The sequence below is a fragment of the Juglans regia genome, chromosome 12 (assembly GCF_001411555.2).
Source record: "Juglans regia cultivar Chandler chromosome 12, Walnut 2.0, whole genome shotgun sequence".
Taxonomy (NCBI): Eukaryota; Viridiplantae; Streptophyta; class Magnoliopsida; order Fagales; family Juglandaceae; genus Juglans; species Juglans regia.
In genome coordinates this window covers 27901917-27922755 of record NC_049912.1, presented here as the reverse complement: position 1 = coordinate 27922755, position 20839 = coordinate 27901917, and the positions used below count along the sequence as shown (strand labels likewise).

At 35.5% G+C, this 20839-nt stretch overlaps 2 protein-coding genes and 1 pseudogene across 4 annotated transcripts; 2 read left to right on the top strand and 1 right to left on the bottom strand.

Annotated features, from left to right (window-relative positions):
- The first annotated feature begins 735 nt into the window (after nucleotides 1–735).
- Nucleotides 736–9064, top strand: LOC108993179 (signal peptidase complex catalytic subunit SEC11C-like). 2 transcript variants are annotated; one of them, XM_018967982.2, is made up of 8 exons: nucleotides 736–929; nucleotides 1654–1766; nucleotides 3416–3487; nucleotides 5837–5872; nucleotides 7251–7296; nucleotides 7573–7660; nucleotides 8288–8345; nucleotides 8669–9064. In XM_018967982.2, exons 2-8 carry the CDS (start codon nucleotides 1656–1658, stop codon nucleotides 8717–8719), a joined length of 462 nt encoding a protein of 153 aa, XP_018823527.1. In that variant the 5' UTR covers nucleotides 736–929; nucleotides 1654–1655; the 3' UTR covers nucleotides 8720–9064. The 2 variants fall into 2 exon arrangements, with proteins under 2 accessions (XP_018823527.1, XP_018823525.1); XM_018967980.2 differs by having other exon boundaries at nucleotides 736–954.
- Nucleotides 9065–12186: 3122 nt separating this feature from the next.
- LOC108993088 lies at nucleotides 12187–14653 on the top strand (annotated as a pseudogene).
- Nucleotides 14654–14873: 220 nt separating this feature from the next.
- LOC108993178 (O-fucosyltransferase 13-like) lies at nucleotides 14874–18209 on the bottom strand. Of its 2 annotated transcripts, none has more exons than XM_018967976.2 (6): nucleotides 17965–18209; nucleotides 17459–17535; nucleotides 16961–17031; nucleotides 16765–16853; nucleotides 15890–16111; nucleotides 14874–15774 (listed from the first exon to the last, which is right to left on the bottom strand). In XM_018967976.2, the coding sequence occupies exons 1-6, from the start codon at nucleotides 18090–18092 to the stop codon at nucleotides 15042–15044; spliced, it is 1320 nt and encodes a 439-aa protein (XP_018823521.1). In that variant the 5' UTR covers nucleotides 18093–18209; the 3' UTR covers nucleotides 14874–15041. The 2 variants fall into 2 exon arrangements, with proteins under 2 accessions (XP_018823521.1, XP_018823523.1); XM_018967978.2 differs by having other exon boundaries at nucleotides 16961–17065; nucleotides 17965–17983.
- Nucleotides 18210–20839: the final 2630 nt, after the last annotated feature.

The following is a 20839-nucleotide window of genomic DNA, read 5'->3' as shown; positions in this document are numbered from 1 at the left end:
TGCTAGTAATTAAACCGTTCTTTCTGTTTATGGTTTTTCCTTTTGAGCTTATTTATTGAAGAGAAGTGACAACTTTATTTTCTAATCGTAGAGTCGTCGAAAATTGTTTCTGGCTTATTTGAGATGATTTGAGTTGAGTTGAGTTGTGGATAATAATATTTTATAGATTTTATTGAAATGGATTTAACTTTTTAGATTGAGATGGGTTTAATTTTTTTGATTAAAATATATAAAATAAATTGAGATGAGTTTAATTTTTTTTAAATAATTGATCTTATTAATAATTAATTTAAAATGAATTGAATTTCATTAACATTTAAACACAACTTAAAAGTTGGCTGAATGAATTGGGAATTTGGGAGCAGGGGTGTGGGTGTGGGGACAGGTTGACTGTTGATGCATGGATTTGGAGTCGTTTTATTTCTTATATTTTATATTGTGTAATGTTTAAATATTATATAATTATTTAATAAAAATATGATATATTATTAAAAAATTAATTTATTTTTCTGTAAATCCGTATTTATTTATTTTTTTTCAAGTGATTGGATGATACTAGTACAGTTACGACTATCATTAAAGAAAAGTATTGTAACAGTCATTTCTCTTTTATATTTTATTATATTTTTATAAATAAATTGGCTGACTCGGCAGCTTCCTGACGTGGCAGCTGCTCATATGTCTGCCGCATCATCGGATTGATAGTGCCAAAATCAGCAATCTTCGAAAATAAAAGAGAACGAAGAAGCCAGAAGTAGCCATTCGAAGAAGCAGCGGTCAAGTAACTCTCCGGGCTAAAGAAAAGAAGAAGAGAAGAGTGAATACGTGAGAGAGTCGTTGTGGTGTAAGTGATCAGAGAGAGAGAGAGAAGGGAAATGGGGTGGATAGGTGAGACGATGGACTCTATCAAATCCCTTCAGATCCACCAGGTCCTTACCCAGGCGATCAGTCTTGGTTCTCTCCCTTCTCTCTTTTTCTCCCCCTCTACACCCATATCTATACGTATTTCTGTAGCTATACGTCCTTCTATACCTTTATTTAAAAAAATATGTGCTTCAAATCGTGTTGCATGAGGAACTTATTTGACTTATTGACTATGCTCTGTTGAGGTGCTAAGAAATGTGGGAATAAATTAAAAATTGAAGCTTTGAATGATGTGTACTGTGTCTATACATTAATTTATTGAGTTTCTTTTCTTTAGCCGTTTGAAGCACGTCTAGGTGTATTACGTCTGATAATTCATACTTGGAAAATAAAGTCACGGGCTTGGTCCGCTTTTTGAATGTTAACTCAAAAAAACGCTAAATAAAATAAGGAAAAGCAGAAGAATAGGAAGAGAGACAGCGTACTGGTTTTATATTTTGCATGATATATGTAGCTTTTAGATTTTTTTTTTTTTATCAGTAATGTTAAGCTTTTATATTACAGAAAATATATATTGCAGTAAGTTAATGGGTGCCGATCGAGTTAGTTTTTGAACTATGTGCAAAGGCAATATAAAATGATTACCTCGTTCAATTTTTGGTAGTTCTAAGCATTTTCCTCATTATTTCATTGCTTTCCCAGAACGAAATACAGCGTCATGGCGTCAATGTTGTTTACTAACCTCTCTGCATAAAATTCCTTGACATAATTGTTATGCTTTTGCACCGGGCATGATGGTTACTTCTGCTCTAATAATTTGGAAGGCATTGATGTGTATTACTGGCAGTGAGTCCCCTGTTGTTGTTGTAATTTCTAAAAGCATGGAACCTGGCTTCAAGAGGGTAAGGCTGTGTTTGGGTGACCAAGTGTCCTCAACACTTTTTAAGTATTCTCGTACTTTTGAAAATACTTCACATACCAAATAACTTAAAATACTCTCAATGGGACCCACAAACTCACTTCAATCTCTACTCATAACTATTCACAAATATTCTATAATACTTATCACTATTATATATAAATAAAAAATAAAATCACTATAATATTTATAACTATTAAATATAAATAAAAAAATCGTTATAATATATAAATAAATAAAATCACTATAATATATAAATAAAAAATAAAATCACTATAATATATAAATAAAAAATAAAATCACTATATATATAAATAAAAAATAATCATATATATATAATAAATAAAATCACTATAATATTTATCACTATTAAATATAAATAAAAAAATAAAATCATTATAATATATAAATAAATAAATAAAATCACTATAATATATAAATAATAAATAAAATCACTATAATATTTATCACTATTAAATATAAAAAAAATCATTATAATATATAAATAAATAAAAATCACTATAATATATAAATAAAAAATATTTATCACTATTATATATAAATAAAAAATAAAATCGCTATAATATATAAATAAAAAATAAAATCACTATAATATATAAATAATAAATAAAATTACTATAATATTTATCACTATTAAATATAAATAAAAATAAAATCATTATAATATATAAATAAAAAATAAAATCACTATAATATATAAATAAAAAATAAAATCACTATTATATATAAATAAAAAATAAACTACTATAATATTTATCACTATTATATATAAATTAAAAATAAAATCACTATAATTTATAAATAAAAAATAACATTACTATAATATTTATAACTATTATATATATATAAATAAAATCATTATAATATTTATCACAATTATATATAAATTAAAAATAAAATCATTATACTATTTATCATTATTATATATAAAAGTAAAATAAAATCACTACAATATTTATTAATATTAAAAAATCACTATAATAAAATCATTATAATATTTATTACTAAAAATAAAATTACTATAATATTTATGGGACCCACACATTTATCAACTACTTACTCAAAAGTCAACAACTCAACATACTTCACACATCCAAACAACTTAAAATACTCTCAATGGGATCCACAAACTCACTCCAATCTCTACTCATAACTATTCACAAACATTCTCAACACTTCTCAACACTTTTCAACACCCAAACGTACCCTAAGTGAATCGAATGTGTGGAGGTTTCAATTATTTTTATCGAAGTATGGTATTTATCGAGTAGTTTTGGTGTGTCTTGGAATCTAGAACTTTACTTTTTTTTTTCGTAAAACTACTTCGGCAAGAATTGCGTAAGACCTTATACTATTATTAAAGAAGGAAGAGAAGAAAAATCTCTTCTATTCTCATTTCTCATTTCTTTTTTCAAAATTTACAAGGGGTAGTGATTGGTTCTTTCTTTAGCAAAGTATATTCTCATAAAATTGTTTTCTATGATGAGAAGGCAATGGGGGAGAAAGCCATTGCATATATGCATGCAATGTACCATATTAAACGTATCTATTAACATGTTCAATCCTGTTCTTGGCTTCTTGTGTTGCTTAACAAACTATAACCTCATGCAGGGAGATATATTGTTCTTACACATGAGCAAAGATCCTATTCGTGCAGGGGAGATTGTTGTTTTCAATGTTGATGTAAGTTTGTTTTAAAATTTTTGCCTTTATTTTGCATACTTTAGTGCATTATGATTTTTGCTTTGTTTGTACAGTGTTGATAGGGTTCTAGTAGTGAGCACACTGGGTTGGAACCGTCTCCATTTTTTTATTAGTAAATAAGGGTTTTATTGATAATAGGCGAAGCCAAGTACATGAGAGTCTGAGACATATACAAGAGCCACACCTAGGCATGACTGTCTAAAAATACAAGAAAATCTTGTATGTTCATGCCATTAAAGCCTATTACAATTGAGCAATGGAATAAAGTGCGTAGAAAAAGAGTTTAAACCTCATCCATTATCCATTCAAGATCCTCAAAGCTCTGACCGCCCCTCTCTATCCATATGCACCACCATGGGCAGGTCGGTATCATCTTCCACATAGTTGCAATTTGAGAATTACCCCGGATCCCTTGCTAATTGGCCAAAATTCAACAACCCTTCTTGGAATTACCCAAATGAGTCCCACTCTCACAAATATATCGTTCCATAAACTCATGGCTACATCGCAATGCAATAATAGATGATCCATAGACTCGCCACTTTTCTTACACATGTAGCACTAACCCAATACAATGAAGCAGCGTTTCCTTAGATTATCTTAGATGAGAATCTTCCCTAATGAAGCTTTTAAGGGGGCTTTAGTTTTCCATATGTTCTTCCATGAGAATGTTCTTGTAGAGTGTGTCATAAAAGACTTATAGTACAACTGTACAGTAAATCTCCCCTTCTTGGAAGGTGACCATATCATCTTATCCGCTCCTCCAGACATTCTACAAGTGTGTAAAAGATTGAAGAAATCTGTAAATATGTTAATTTCCCAATCTTGGGCAACTCTAAGGAAAATGATGTTCCATTGGGGTGAGCCACTAGAGAGATCCATAAGCTCTGCTACTGAGGCTGCCTTTCTTTGTGCAATGCTGTATAGTATTGGGTAGGCTTCTTTGAGGATTCGATCTCCACACCATATGTCATTCCAGAATTTAATTCTAGAACATTCCCAACTACAAAACGTGTTGATCGATGGAGATTGGTCCAGCCTCTTCTTATGTGTTTCTAAAGCCCCACCCCATGTGGTCCATTCACCTCATTCGAGCACCATCCTCCCCACAATCCACCATATTTGAAATTTATGATCACCCTCCATAAAACTCCCATTTCTTTGTGATATCTCCATAACCATTTACCCAATAAACCTTGTTGAAAACCAACAAATTCCGAATTCCCAACCCGCCTTCGTGTATAGGGTTACAAACCATAACCCAATTCAAATTTCACCAAATGAAACTTGAATTCTTCATCTATTCCCCCCATAGGAAATCTCTTTGCAATTTCTCTAACCGGTGAGCCACCTTGCATGGTACTGGAAATAAGGATAAGAAGTAAGTAGGCAGGTTGTAGAGAGTACTTTTGATCAATGTAACTCTACCACCTTTGGACAGATAAAGCCTCTTCCAACTCGCTAGTTTGCGCTCCATTTTTTCCAACATCCAATCCCAAATAGATTGTGACTAAAAGGAGGCGCCCAATTTTAAACCAACACCCCGTCTCCATTTTTAATCCACAGAACATGGAGGACTAGAGCATAATTGCTTCATTTAGGAAGTGAATAGTTACGGTGCTATTGGGTTATCATTTGGTGTCTGCATAGTCATGTTGATCACCGTATAGGCATCCAATACATAAAAGGATCAGATAGAGCAGCTGAAGGGGTATGCCTTTTCTCCAACTGAGAAGAAATCATGTAACTAATGATATTACTATAAAATGAAGCTAACTTTAAAGCATCCCCTGGGCAATTTTTGTAAGATATGGTGTTATATGGTTGGGACTGGGTGCTAGCAGAAGAACTTCTTAAGTTTTGATCAATTTTTACTCGTATTGATTTTTATCAGGCATGTCTTACCTGAGTTATGGGCATCTTTTGAGTATAAATTAAAGAACTGCTTCTTGTTGAGCCATATGCCTGCTCAACGAATAAATTATATATTTTTGCACAGGAGCTGGGAGATTCCCTTTGACGGCGAGTGGCATTTGCTTTTATACTCTTTCTTGGCCAGATAAAGCACTATTTAGTTTTCATGCATTATAGTTGGTTCATTATGTAAGTACCAACTTCGACCTGCAAAATTTCAGGTTTGCAAGCCAATTAAATATTTATTTATATGAAGATAATATTGCTCTCCTATTTTGCAGTGTTTTAGCATGCATGGGTGTCTATGTAACTTTTTTTTTGTTCTTGAGATGTGATGCTTTCTCTCTCCTTCTCTCCCTCTTTCGTCTCTGTGATAATATATAATTTTCCTGTTTCATTTATATAATTTTTCAGGGTCGCGACATTCCAATTGTCCATCGTGTAATTAAGGTAAACACTTTATGCAGACCTTATATGATTGATTTCGATGAAATACTGTGCTTAAATGTTATTATAATGCTCAATGAGATCTCCATCTTAGTGTACTCTTATCGAGTATAAGTAGACTTAAAGTTGGTCTCTACCATGTTCAACTATTGACTTGTAAGTATATTAGATCCTGTGTATTCAAAATTAGCCAACAGAAGTGCGCAATTGGATGCTTTAATTCATCTGTCGACACCTGACCCATATAGATGATGGTGCTTAGCGGCATGTAATGTTCTGCTTAATTTGGTAAAAATATTGGGCTATATCAATGTATGAAAATATGAGATGTTTTGATCTGCATTCTTGGTATAGGGTAACCCATAGAATGTTTGCTGTTGCTCATAGTGTTGACTCTGTAGTTCTTGTTCCCTGTAAAATGTTTTTTGTTACCACCACTAGCCCTCAGTTCAAATGAAGACAACCCCATTTTTTTTTCTCCTATTAATTTTGACTGACTTGGTAACTTATCTCGGTTATTGAAAAACTCTCCTCATCCCAACCCCTTTTTTTCTCCTATTAATTTTGACTGACTTGGTAACTTATCTCGGTTATTGAAAAACTCTCCTCATCCCAACCCCTTTTTTTCTCGTTTAGCAGATGCTCAATTCAACTTAACTAAGCCTTAATTCCAATTTACTTGGGTTGGTATATGGGTTCATTTTTTTTGGTAAGTAACTATATTTTCCTAACTGGACCTAATTTCTTAAATAATTGGGTTTGGGAGATAGTTGGAAGGAAGCCAAATTGACTGGGGTTGGTATGTGGAGTCAGTTTGTGGTAAGTTAACTCTGTCCTTGTATAGCACAGTCACTTAAGTACAGTGCTGTTTGTTCTGAAGACCCAGTCTTCTCTTTATGCAGCTGCATGCCTGTCGTTTGTTACTCCAATATGACTGATACCCATTATCTATAAATGGCTTGAGGATCTCTAGAAATTTATCATCGACAGCATTACAAACATCCAAAGTTTAATTATTGTAACTTTAATGCTCCAAACATACCTATCCAAAAAAAGCCATAATGCACCAAACAAATGATACATAGTCTGTGGCATTATAATTGCTTATGAAAATAGTTTTAAAAAGATTTCTTGCCAGGAGATTTTGGGATTGTGAAACAAGATATGTTGCATGACAGGAGAAAACTGGACTGCAATTAATTTCTAAGATTGCAATTGAGACATTTTTTTTGGCATTCAGGCAGAAAGAACTGGTGGGAGTTAACTGAAAGTGACATTTTGCACATTCCATTGTTACTGAGCTTTTGCCTTTTCTTTAGTGAGATGAATTAGTTATGATCAGTGTTGTTTAGTGAGTCTAAATCGTTGATTGTTCTTACAGGTCCATGAAAGGCAAGATACTGGCGAGGTTGATGTCCTTACAAAAGGTGCCAGATTTTGGAATATTAAACAATTTTGTTTGGAATTTAGTGAGCTGGTCCATATAATCTCCCAGGGTCTTAGAATGGGGGTTACATGTGGAGGTGGTCTTGTGTCATTGTCCATGGGTTTTTCATAGCACATAATTCATACTCTCTCTCTCTCTCTCTGTGTGTGTACTTGAACACGTTAATTATATTATAACATTGCCTGGTGTATTTTTTGTGAATCATCTGCCATAATGCTAATGTTCTTCCATTGTTATAAATTATTGTCCATCTCAGGGGATAATAATGATGATGACGACAGGGTTTTGTATGCTCATCGCCAGCTCTGGCTTCAACAACACCATATAATGGGCAGAGCTGTAGGGTAAAAACTCTGGCAATACTCTTCATCTTTTGAATGTTTTTGGCTTATACTTGCACCATGTTAGCGTGGAGAGCTATGCAGTGTTGCCATGTACACCATGTGATGCATGAAGTCATTGTAATGCACCAGCACGCATATACACACCACCATCCTCCCAAGACGGGGTATATTTCTAGGGCAATTTGGATGTATCATGGTTCTGAAATTATCATTTAGGCCTCGTTTGGGAACCCATCTCAACCTATCTCATCTCATCTCATCTCCTTCCCAAACATCACTCAAACACAAACACGTTTCAATTTCAAATCTTAAACTTTTTCATCTAATCATTACCTAACCATTACAATATTTCCAAACTTCTAAATAAAATACAAAAAGCAATACAACATTTTCAAATCTAAAAATAAAAATAATATTAAAAAATAATATTCTGACAATATTTTAACTTTATAATATCTTTATTCAACTTTTTCTCTCTCATTTTTCAAAACTCAATAAAATATCTTGATAAAATAGCATGCTGAAAGGGTGAATCCAAAAAAACAAAAGAGAGCATGCACCTTTTTTTCCCTCAAATTTGAAAAATAGATCTACATACTACTTAGATTACATTTATGTTGCTGGCAGGTTCCTACCTTATGTTGGCTGGGTGACGATTATCATGACTGAAAAGCCAATTATCAAGGTTTGATTTAAACCCTTTTTGCTTAGTTTTGGTAATTTCCATTTATCTGTAACTGTGGATTTATATATATATATATATATATATATATATATATATATATATATATTAGTTGAAAATAGCATCTGAGCAAATTTGGTTGGCAACTGTTTGTCCTTAGTATCGATAAAATAGTAGAGTTCAACCTTAGAATCCCAAAACTGAGTCCAAAGTTTTGATTTTTATTCTTCGCATGAAGTGTCATAATTGGTTAAATCTTTAGAATCCCAAAACCGTGAAGCTATTGAGTTTTGTATGGGAAGCCATATGTCATTTCTCTCTTGCAGTATATTCTTATTGGTGCATTGGGGTTGCTCATTACAACATCGAAAGATTGAAGAATGAAGCAATTTCAAGTCGTGGTTGATCTCCAATCAAAACTGTTTAGCGGCTGCTATCCTCTTCATGAATGTCCCTTGTATGTTGGATGAGTTTTAATTAATGATTAAGTAAAACCAGAATAGTTGTTAAGAGTGAGTGTTTTGCCCTTTCTCTCAAAACTTTACCCAAAACGTTGCACTTGGGATAATCTGTTTATGGCGGCAGGATAAGGATACAATACCTTTGCTACTTTTGAAGGGATAGGTACTGAAGAAAGCCTTATGGATATGACAATTTAGGAAATTTATTTGTAAATCTCGAACCATAGTACTTTTATTCATTCCATCAAATAGTGTTATGCCATTAAACTTGCGTCTATAAACACTAATTTTTATCGAGACACGACATAATCTGAAATCTCTGGAACTACTTAATTACTCAACAATTTAGGTGGAGAAAGAGCCAAGGAGGAGAATGAAAAATCAAATTGGGTTGAGTCTACGTGAGGAAATGGGGTTGATAGGTGAGAGAAAAGGGGCATCCAGACTTTGTCGCTAGCGGTTCCAACCTCTTTCCATCCCACCAAATGGTAAAGAGACTATTACTAAAGGTCAAGTAAGCTTGGGTGTCTGCGTGAGCATTCTCTCGTCAACAGAACAGCATCGCAGAAACAGCCCCCAACTCTCTCATGTCTAAAACCCTTCTCGCATTAAACCCCTTCACAGACCCCAACCCAAACCCATTTCTTCTTCTTCTTCTTCTTCTTCTCCACTTCCCTTAAGGCCCTACGTCAAACTAGTTCAAGACTCTGTCCAAATCCTCAAAAACCATGAACAATGGGAGAAGTCCCTCGAAATCCATTTCGCCGAATCCCAAGTCCTTGTTTCGGACATTGCCCATCACGTTTTAGACAGAATACACGACGTAGAACTGGGTTTGAAGTTTAGCGAGGTTTAAAGTGTTTTCGGAAATTGAATTAGTGTTGAAGAGTATGAACCTTAATGAACTAAAGCTGACCCCTGAAGCATTAAGTGCTGTAATTCGCGCGTATGCGGATTCTGGATTGGTAGATAAGGCTCTTGAATTTTATTTTATGGCGGGTGAAATGCATGAATGTGTTCCGAGTGTTTACGCATGTAATTCATTGCTTGATGTTCTTGTGAAGCATCAGAGAACTGAAATCGCATGTCGGGTGTATGATGAAATGCTTAAGAACTCTTGTGTGGATAATTATAGCACTTGTATCATGATTAGGTGTTTGTGTGAGGAAGGGAAGACCAATGAAGGTAAGTAGTTGATTGAAAATATTTACCTTCATTGGTCTTCCCTTCCTCACACAAGAAGATTGCAGGATGGAAGATGAAGATTCTCTCTGCTGGTGGTAGAACTATTCTGCTGCGTCATGTTTTATCTAGCATGGCCACCCACCTGTTGGCGGTTTTAGATGTCCCTAAAGTGGTGATACGTAGCCTGAATAAACTCATAAGCTCTTTCTTTTGGGGTGAATCGGGAGGCAAGAGTAGGAGGAAATGGATTTCTTGGAAACACATATGTACGCCTACGGACGAAGGTGGTTTGGGTATTAGGGACTTTGGGGATGTTCAGAGAGCCTTACACATGAAACTTGCCTGGAATCTTATTAAGGGCAACTCTCTTTGGGCGGAATTTTTTAGAGGTAAATATGTTAAAGGAAATCACTTATCCCTCCTTGAGCCTACTAAAGGGACCCGCTTTTGGAAATCTATTGTCCGTAGTATTCCGGAGGTGATGAATAGCTCCAAATGGATTGTGAAGGAAGGTAATATCTCCTTTTGGTATGACAATTGGGACAACGAAGGCCCTCTCTATGCTCAATTTCCTGTGACTGAACAACCTTTGATTAAGATAAATGAGTGCCGTATTGAGAATGGGTGGGATATTTCTCTTCTGAACAGATTAGTGGGCCATCAGAAAGCCAATGATCTGTATGAGTTTTTTGCTAGACAGGAGGGTGAAGATGTGCTTGTTTGGTTGAAGGATAATGAAGGCAATTTTACTACTAAGAGTGCCTGGGACTGTATAAGGGTTCGGGCGCCCCCTTTACCCTGGGCTCAGTGGATATGGCATACTAATCTTCCCAAGAAGATTTCTATCATGATGTGGAAGGCTACTAATAACTGCCTCAGTGTTGACAAGAATATTAGTATGGTGGGTGTTTCAATGGCCTCTAAATGTAATTGCTGTCAAAAGGGTCATACTGAGGACCTGAACCATGTGCTCTGCACGAGAGATTTCGCTAGACACATTTGGCGTCTAGCGGCCACTCATCTAGGGGTTCATATGGCCCCTTTCTACACTTGGAAGGATCAAACTAATTTTTGGTTTCGTCGTGCGGGTAAGTCTTCACAGGTTAGAACCATATTTGGCCTTCTGCCCTCCATTATTTCCTGGAAACTTTGGGAGAGGCGCTGTAAAGCCCGATATGAAGATAAGGCTCACTCAAAAGAGTCGGTTTGGCACGCTATTAAAATTTGGCTCCAGCGCATCATGGACCAGATCATGAAAGTGAGTTCTCTTTCCGCCCAGGACATGAATATTTTGCATAGACTGGAAATTCCAGTCTTGTTCCCTAAGCCCAAGAGGGTCCGGGTGGTAAAATGGCACCGGCCCCCTCGGGGCTGGGTAAAACTCAATACCGATGGAAGTAGTTTCGGGAACCCTGGAACCTCTGGTGCTGGGGGTGTTATTCGGGATGAGGATGGTAGATTACTTCTGGCTTACTCTGTTCCATTGGGTTTAGGTACCAATAATTTTGCAGAACTCAGCAGCTTATTGGAAGGTGTTCGCAGATGTCACGCGCTTGGATTTTATCGTGTTCAAATAGAGACTGACTCCCAACTGGTGGTCAATTGGATTGTTAAGAATAAGTGCCCCATTTGGTATTTAGAAGACTTTTGGGAAGATTTACAAGGACATCTTAATAGCCTGGAGTATACAGTAACACACATTTTTCGTGAAGGCAATGTCGTGGCTGACTTTCTAGCTAAGTGTGGGGCTGAAGGTTTGAACTCTGATTGGTCTGATATTCACATGTTGCCTAGCCTGTTAAGGGGTCTTCTCCGCATGGACAAATTGGGTATGCCCTACCTGAGGATATCATGAGCCTCTTGCCAGGTTTGTTTTGTGTTTTTTGCTTGTCTAATTTTGATATCTTGGTATTTGCGTCTCTTTGTTCTTGTTTTCTTGGTTTTTTGCAGGTTTCCCTCTTTGGCTTTCTCGGAAGTAGGTTATATATATTTCTTTAGGCTTGTACTCTATATAGTTACACTTGTTTTGATGCTTGGGTACTCTTTTTCTAGATTTAGGTTTTTGTACCTCCCAGGTGTCGTGATTGTAACCACGGTTTTCCTCCTCCAAAAGTGAGGGCAATCAATAAAATTGGGGCTCCGTCCTCTTTTTTTTTTTTTTTAAAAAAAAAAAAAAAAAAAAGTAGTTGATTGAAAATATGTTGGGGGAGGATTGTGTCCCGAATGTAGTGTTTTACTATACACTCATCGACGGTTATTGCAAGAGAGGTGATGTTGAGAGTGCTAGCAGGCTTTTCAAGGAGTTGTGAAGGGATTTTTGCCTACATCGGAGACTTATGGGGCTATAATATATGGGTTTTGCAAAGAAGGGAACTTTGTGGTGATTGATTGACTTTTGGCGGAAATGAAAGACGGGTTTAAATGTTAATGTTCAAGTTTATATATAATCGATGCTCAAAATAAGCATCACCATACAGTTGAAGCGGTGATGATGATGGGGAGAATGATTGAGAGTGGTTGTGAGCTGGATATTATAACCTACAATACGTTGATAAATGGTTCATGTAGGGAGGGGAAGGTTAAGGAAGCTGAAAAACTTCTGGAGCAGGCATTGCAAAGGGGATCAAAGCCGAACAAGTTTACTTATACTCCTCTTATAAATGGCTATTGCAGACAAGGGGAATACTTAAGGGCCACAGATTTTCTTATTAAGATGATGGAAGAAGGGACAAACCCAATTTGGTGTCTTATAGAGCTCTCATGCATGGACTTGTTGTAACAGGGCAAGTTGATGCTGCATTGACAATGCGAGACAATCTGATGGAAAGGGGAGTATTGCCTGATGCTGGTATTTACAATGTTTTGATGAGTGGACTCTGCAGGAAAGGGAGGCTTCCTGCTGCAAAGCGGCTACTTGCTGAGATGCTTGACCAAAACATACAACTTGATGAATTCGTTTATACCACTTTGGTGGATGGATTAATCCGAAATGGTGACATTGAGGAAGCAAAGCAACTATTTGAGCTCGCCATTGAAAAAGGAATAGACCTTGGTGTTGTGGGGGTACAATGCCATGATAAAAGGCTTCTGCAAATTTGGAATGATAAAGGATGCATTCTCATGCATCAGTAGAATGAGGAAAGGGCATCACGCTCCAGATGTCTTTACTTATACCACACTTATTGACAGATACATAAAGCAGAATGACTTGGATGGTGCACTGAGCATGATTGGGGTGATGCTGAAACAGAGATGGAAGACAAATGTGGTCACATACACCTCCCTCATTAAGGGGTTTTGCAGTACCGGAGATTCCAATGGAGCTGAAAAAACTTTTAGAGAGATGCAATCTTGTGGTTTGGAACCTAAAGTTGTCACATACATCATACTTATTGGGAGGTTTTACAAGAAGTGTAAACTTGCAAGAGCAGCCTCCTTTTTTGAACTGATGCTGATGAACAAGTGCGTTTCCAATGACGTTACGTTTCATTATCTTGTAAACGGGTTTGCAAATACTCCACCCAGTTTAATTTCCAAGGAAAGCAATGAGCTTCAGGAGAGTAGTTAGTCTCTGTTTCTAGACTTTTTTGGAATGATGATGTCTGATGGATGGATGCAAATGACTGCGGCATATAATTCTATTATTGCTTGCCTTTGCCAACATGGAATGGTTAAAACTGCTTTATAGTTGCGAGATAAGATGATCAGTAAGGGCTTCCTTGTAGATTCTGTTTCTTTTACTGCCCTGCTGCATGGTATTTGCTTGGAAGGAAGATCAGAGGAATGGAAGGAGATTATTGCCTGCAATTTGAACGAAAAGGAGCTCCAAACCGCTGCCAAATACTCACTTAAATTAAACCAATACGCAAGTCAAGGAAGGACGTCTGAGGCTCCACTTATTGTACAGACATTGATTGAAGACAAGAAGTCTAATGATCCACGAGTGGAAGATCCAAAGCCTCAGTGCGGAGGTAAAAACCGAAAGACCTCATCTTGGTCTGTCAAAATCTGGGGATCTTGCCTCACAATTGTCTGGAACTACATTTAGATATTAATGAGCCACTTATATGATAGTCGCGAAATCTTTACTCTCTCCTTCATCAGTGTGAGTTTCAAACACATCTGCTGTAATGTGATAAATAAACATGTAGTATGAAGAGACTCTTGGGGTTCCACGACTACATGGTAAAATCTTGGTAGGCAATTTCTTATTGGACCGTTGCATTTATATGTTGATTAGTTTATTTAGAAGTTTAGATATAGCTTCTTTTGATATTGAATTAATCTCAGTTTATGGTTCTTGTGCAGGCAGTTTGCTGCCATTCAAGGAGAAGTGAAATCAAATAGCTGCTCAACTCCATTTCCGTTCTGTTTTACTGTACGTTAACTGTCTTGTTATACAAAGGCAACTTCACGATATCGGAGCAAATCTTTATATTAACATGATAGTGAAGCAGACTCCGACTTTCAAATTTTGAGGTATGCACCTCTTTCTTTCTTTTTTTCTTTTTAAATTCATCTCGCTTGTATGCCAAATAAATTGAATGTCTAGAAATTCAAGGAATAGGATTATTGAATAGATTAATTGATTTCATGTACTCGATTATTAAATCATAATTATGTGACATACAATGCAGATTGACAAAGAGAAAGTTCTTTAATGCCCGTCAGTATGTTTATATCTTCTTCAAAATGTTTCTTTTTTGAGATGAAATAAAAGAGAAGCAGTTGATGCTTTTGAAAAAAAAAATGCATTTAAATAGATGGTGTTCTTGATTTTTTTTTTTTATTTTTTTTTTTATAAGTAGATAGTGTTCTTGAAAATGACATCACTTGATACTTTAAAACGTGACGTTGTTGGAAACGTCAATGTACTCAGATGTCGTTCTTCATCTATGGACGACATTTTCATTTGGTTTCAACTTTCCCTCATAAGTTATCCACAAGACCGAAATTATAAAGAAAATCTTGCAAAGAGTTGTTTTTGAGCAATATTTCATAAAGAGCTGAAAAAACATTAAAAAGATGGAAAGAAAGATCTGACATGTAAAAATCACAAGGTAAATTCACAAAAACAGTCGGGCAAAGCAGAACCTCTTCCCAAGACATAATCATCTCTGTGAGCCTTCCATAGGGCTTGCATCAAATCTTTCCCTCTAAAACCCTGTGAAGTGAACTCTGCAAAAGCTCGTCTGCTTAAAAAAAGAGTTTTGTACAACCCCTTCAAAGCTCTCATTGCCGCAACCATCTTATCCATATTTCCAAAATATGTTGCCACATAAGAATCACTGTTAATAGACACGTGATAATCCAATGCGGCTTTTGTGTTCCCATGCATACTCGTGAAATCCTCTCCAGTAAGGAGGCTAGACTTGGTAACTACATTGGTGTAAACAGATGTTAAACCTTCAAGTTCCATCAGCCCATCCCCAGCTGCCAGATATATATTTGTGTTTGTGGGAATGGAAAGTGCTTGAAGTATGAGTGCCGTTTCATTAGGGGTAAGAGGACACCTCCCTCGTTTTCTCCAAATGCGAGCCAACTCTCCAGTCCATGGTTTTCTATCTCCTCGAGCAGCCTCAATGGCATTGATGGAGGCAGAAGAAAGGGCTGAGTATTCGCATCGGCTGTATGCTACCATGTCAGGTTCGAAACGAAGATGAAGTGAGAGAAAGGGTTTAGGTATGGCTTCTAGAAGCTCAGAGGCTTTCTTCTTCAAGGATCTTGTGAGGCGCAATGCACTGTAACAAGCTTGACAAAGGGCAGCTTTAGCATATAGAGGATACCTACAAGATGTAAAAAGTAGAGTTTTAGGAATAAAAGTGAATGTATTTCTCATTCATGGCAGTAGGCTTCTAACGGCATCACTTTGAAAAAAAATACAGCACCATAAGGAAATACCTGTCTCTTCTTTGGCTCATTGCCGGTGTAATTGAAATATAATTATGTTCCAACAATGATGGAAGAACACTTTCAATGTAATCAAATTGGCCTCGGCGTTTGCTACAGTCTACTCGAAAAGGCTCTTTTGATGCAATCTCTGATGGCAACTCTTTCACAACCTTAACAAAGCCATTCATCTGGCGAATAAAGTATTCGACATCAAATACATCTGCAAAGCCGCTGAGATCAAGATAATTGGTTATACGAGGATAGTGCCTAAAAAACACCCAAAAAAAAAACATAAAATGCTCTGGAATTCTTTTCACCTCTGCCAGATGGGGATCATACAAAAACCACACAGATTACGAATGTGACACAAAGAGGGTATTCTCATTATTAATTAATGAACAAATTATAAATTAATTAAACCTCTCGGGGTTGACTCAAGTGGTAAAAGCCTTGATTTTGGTGGTATACTCCCTCCCTTTAGGTCTAAAGTTCAAATCCTCTTGAGTGCAAAAAATTTATAGGGACCTTCAGATTAGGGGAATTTCCCCTTGAATTACTCTAAGTGTACTTGCAGGAAATTCCTTGCCAAGGTGCCGAGGGCCTGTGCACTCCTGGAATTATTCGGGATTTTGTTTTCGGACACCCGGTATCAAAAAATAAAACATAAATAACTATACAAGATCTGCACGAATGTAAAACCAAAGGAAAACTACGAATAACCTCCATTCATTACTTCACCATTGTCTAAGATGGGACACAACACTCATATACCGCTAGTCGGTTCTAAACTGCAAACAAATTCTTGCAAGCATAACAACACAATCTTATAGAGCTCACAGCCCAGAACAAACCCAATGTCAAAGATAAAGGCGTATTACTATTACCTTGATTCATTCCAATATGCGGCCACTTCAAACTTTGGCAAAACCAGGGTTGCATTTAACAGACGTGCAATACCAACACCATCACACAACTGCACTCAACATTAAGTATCATTCCATTGTTACAAAGCAGCAAGTAAAAGTAACATTTTTCCTCAGATATGAAAGTTGTAATTACAAAGCTCATTTGAGCACTCACATCTCTTCGCATCTGATTGAGGCCACCATAGCAATCCACTCGGATATATCCATTAGTCTCTACTGGCAGAGCTGCAGCATTTCAACAAAAAACCAATGCAATAATCTGCAATGAACGCCAATTAACATTTCCTCAGAATTATTGAAAAAATGAAAACCCTACCCCAATCAAATTTCTAGCTCCAACCCAAATATAGTACAGTTTTAGAACTCTTGAAAATTCTACAAAATTTTCAGAAATCAAATATGTATAATCATTGCTCGGTAATTCTCAAAACTTAAACAGAACAATTATAGACTATCAAAGCGCCCTCATTAAATTCTTTATGTAAGTTCTTTGATTCCTCTTGGATCTTAACAAATAATGCTCCATACTTAGCAAAAGAATCTAATATTCCACAAAATCTATTTGCAGGCTACCTCACAAATCCAATATAGGTGACAAAGATCCAGGATACATTGTAACAATAAATAAAAGTGAAGTTAAAGCTCCACTTACCAGTTAGATCTCCTTGTAGCCACCACTTGCAAGGTCTCCATTCAACGATTCTCCGGACAGTCCATATATCTGATTTTCTGCATGAAAAAAAAAAAAAGCTCATATATCAGAAACAAGACCCACAGAAACCAAATTTCAACCTCCAACAATAATAATAATAATAAGAGAACGGAAATTTTGACTCTAATGCCCTACCCTAGTTTAGTTTTCTATCCATTGACAACCAACCTCAACTAACAGGGAATAACTTACTGCTCCAATCTCTTCTATTTTCTTCTCTCAAACTTTCTTAAAAACAAACACAAAATTCCAAGTAAAGAAAAAGCTATCAATATTTAGTCTCTGAGAAGCAATAGAAAAATACATCCAATTAATTGAGTTGGGTACAAAAATGTCTGGGAATTATAGTCACTTCTATCAAAATTTAAATCTACCCTGAAAAACCAAAAACAGCAGGAACTAGAATACAATACAAAAAAGGAAAATAAAAGGAATTGAACGCTTACAGAGGTGAATTGAAAGGAAGTGAGATCTGGGAGAACGGAGAAGAAGGGGAAAGCAAAATGATAGCGAGAAGGAGAGCAAGAGAGACCACTAGAATGGTAAACAAGGGTTTCACTGACAAAGCCACCATTTTTGGCGTTCGAAATGAAACCTACATACAGATACAGGGTTTGTGCAGCTACTGGCGAGATTGGATCTGAAGGAAGCGAATTTATTTGTATATTAGGATGAAGAAATCTACGTAATTTCCTACTATTCACGCACGCCACACTTTTTTAATTTTTATTCGGATTGTAGAGTCGGCTGTTTGGACCGGCGAGAAAGTTTAGTGGCTCGCTCGGTTTATGAAAACATTGGACCGGGGTTTCCGTCCTTTGAGTTTGCCTGGACGATTTTAAACCGGTTCATTCCATTCTGATTGTAATTTGTAGAGACGACTTTTGTTTTTTTTTTTTGTTTTTGTTTTCGTTTTTTTAAGAAAATAGAAAAATAAGACATCAAGGTGGTTCTTCCGGGGTCACCCTGAATACATGGAGTAAATTGGATGAGAGAGAGAGAGTTCCAAATTCTAATTAGAAAGATAATATCATGTTTTTAAGAACACTCTTAATAGATTTTTCATCTTATTTTTTAAAATACATCACTAAAATTTATTTTTTTATTTTATATACTAACTTTTACAATATATCATATATCAGTTTATCTATTTTTTCTTCATATCATTTAAATATTATACTTTTTAATCTTTTTTATTTATTTCAAATATTTTCTCTAATTACCAATGGTATTTTCGTAACTTTTGATAATTACAATATCTCTCATATACAATTTCATATAATTATGTTATATTTTAATATAAAATATAAATTAATTAAATAAAAATATTTTAAATCAAAGTATTTGCAAGAAACATATTGAATTCAAACCCTGCTACCACCACAATCCCATGAACCTGCTTCCCTAACCCCAAATCCTTCGTTACCAAGCACGCCTGAGAACACTTGAAACGTAAACTCGTTGCACTCGACACCCAACAAGTGCATCTCATGAAAGGCCAATATAGCTTCTTTACCAAGCCCATTTTGTGCATATCCAGATATCAAAGCAGACCAAGAAACCAAATCCGATTCAGTACTTTGCTCAACTAGTTTCTGGACATACCCAAAACACCGATACTTTGAATACAGATTTACCAGATGGTTTCTAACATTCCGGTCCTCAGATAATCCAAATCTAACTACATGGGCATGGACTTTCATGCTTGAACTTACAAACTTGGAAGCAGTGCATTGTGAGAGGAGCTTGGAGTAGGATATAGAGCTGGGTGTTAAACTCCCCTTATGGATTGAGCTTAGAATAGTTGCAGTTTGTGGGTTTCCACCAAATTTTACGTAGGCTTGGATAAATTTAGCAGGGAAGAGGAAAGTGGTCGAGAGAGTGACGGATTCAAATGTTTGGTAAGGTACTTGGCGAAGATGATTTTGGAGGAAGGAGCCATACCCAAAACCCACTTGGAATAGGAGTTGCAACGGGAATAGATGGAAGACGGAGGCAATTGTGAGGAAGGATGCTTGAACTGGAAATGTAGAGATTTGAAGCAGCTATCTGGTGATCAATGGAAGACGAGTAGAAGGCAACTGTGAGGAAGGGAAGACGTGCGAAATAAACAAATGGGGCTGAAAAGGAACTAAAATGAAATAAATTAAATCACGAAGGATGGGGAAAATACAAGGATAAGAGAGAGACGATTTAAAAATTATTACAAGTATGAACAGTTACCGCTACATGTAGCGATAACACTGTAGCTAATTAGAAATTACATATGAAATAGATCATCTATTGGATGCCCCTTTTAGACTGTTTTCTTTAAATTTTACATAAATAGAGGTTTTACATAAGCCATTAGGAGTGCTCTTAGATCATACATGCATTGGAGACTTTGTACAATACAAAATATTGGAATTATTTGGGTCAAGATGGAATGATCCCGATGGCTAGATTCAAGTCGAGTTAGTTAGAAATTAAACCCATTTTATATTTTTTTTACTTGGCCACATAAAGCAATTTAATATTTCAACTTTTTCTTTTACAAAAACATAGAAAACTGAACATATGCAACTGTTCCTCCAGCACACGTGACCCCTATTCAGTGCATGTTTTGCAAGCGATAGACCATATCATAGTTAGGTTTAGAGCATTTTTGGTATATATATATATATATATATATATATATATATATATGTAAATTTATATTTACATAATATGATCCTAAAATTTTTCATATTGGCTTATGCATATCCAAATATTTAGCTATCTATGAACAGTTCTTATCCAAATTTGGATAATCATTATTCACCCTACAAATTATATTTTAATCATTATTTATCTCTCCTCCCACTCTCTCTCTCACAATTCTTTCTTTTTCTTCCTCCTTCAACAACACAACAAATCTTCACTTGCACGTTCATTTTATTATTATAATATATTATATATTTTTTTTTCATTTTATTATATTTTTAATATAATATATAAAAAAATTATATTTTTTATTATTGCATTTGTATTATTAATGTCAAATGTATGTAGTGGATGCTAATTACAAAATATATATAAAAAAATTGATTTTAACAAAAAATTAATAATAATAAAATAATAATATTTTATTATTATTTTGTCTCAAATATGCATAAGTCAATGTGAAAATTTTGCTTAAATGACAAAGTAGATATGCAAAAGAGGTGATTTTGCATATGCATATGCATAGACCAATGCTAATGCTCTTAGTCAATATTAATGGCTTTTCAGATGTGAAATCTCATTGCTTCTTAGCACTACCATGACTGGAAAAGTTTTCAATGCATCAAGTAACAACCACTA

Bases quoted from the DNA above. Each gene is read 5' to 3' on its own strand.
- LOC108993179 (XM_018967980.2), top strand. From the start codon at position 876: ATGGGGTGGATAGGTGAGACGATGGACTCTATCAAATCCCTTCAGATC. The intron at 1,767-3,415 runs GTAAGGCTGTGT...AACCTCATGCAG, and splicing joins TGGAACCTGGCTTCAAGAGG to GGAGATATATTGTTCTTACA. The intron at 7,661-8,287 runs GTAAAAACTCTG...TGTTGCTGGCAG, and splicing joins ATAATGGGCAGAGCTGTAGG to GTTCCTACCTTATGTTGGCT.
- LOC108993178 (XM_018967976.2), bottom strand. From the start codon at position 18,092: ATGGTGGCTTTGTCAGTGAAACCCTTGTTTACCATTCTAGTGGTCTCT. The intron at 17,032-17,458 runs GTAAGTGGAGCT...GAAATGCTGCAG, and splicing joins GCTACAAGGAGATCTAACTG to CTCTGCCAGTAGAGACTAAT. The intron at 15,775-15,889 runs GTATTTCCTTAT...TACATCTTGTAG, and splicing joins ATGAGCCAAAGAAGAGACAG to GTATCCTCTATATGCTAAAG.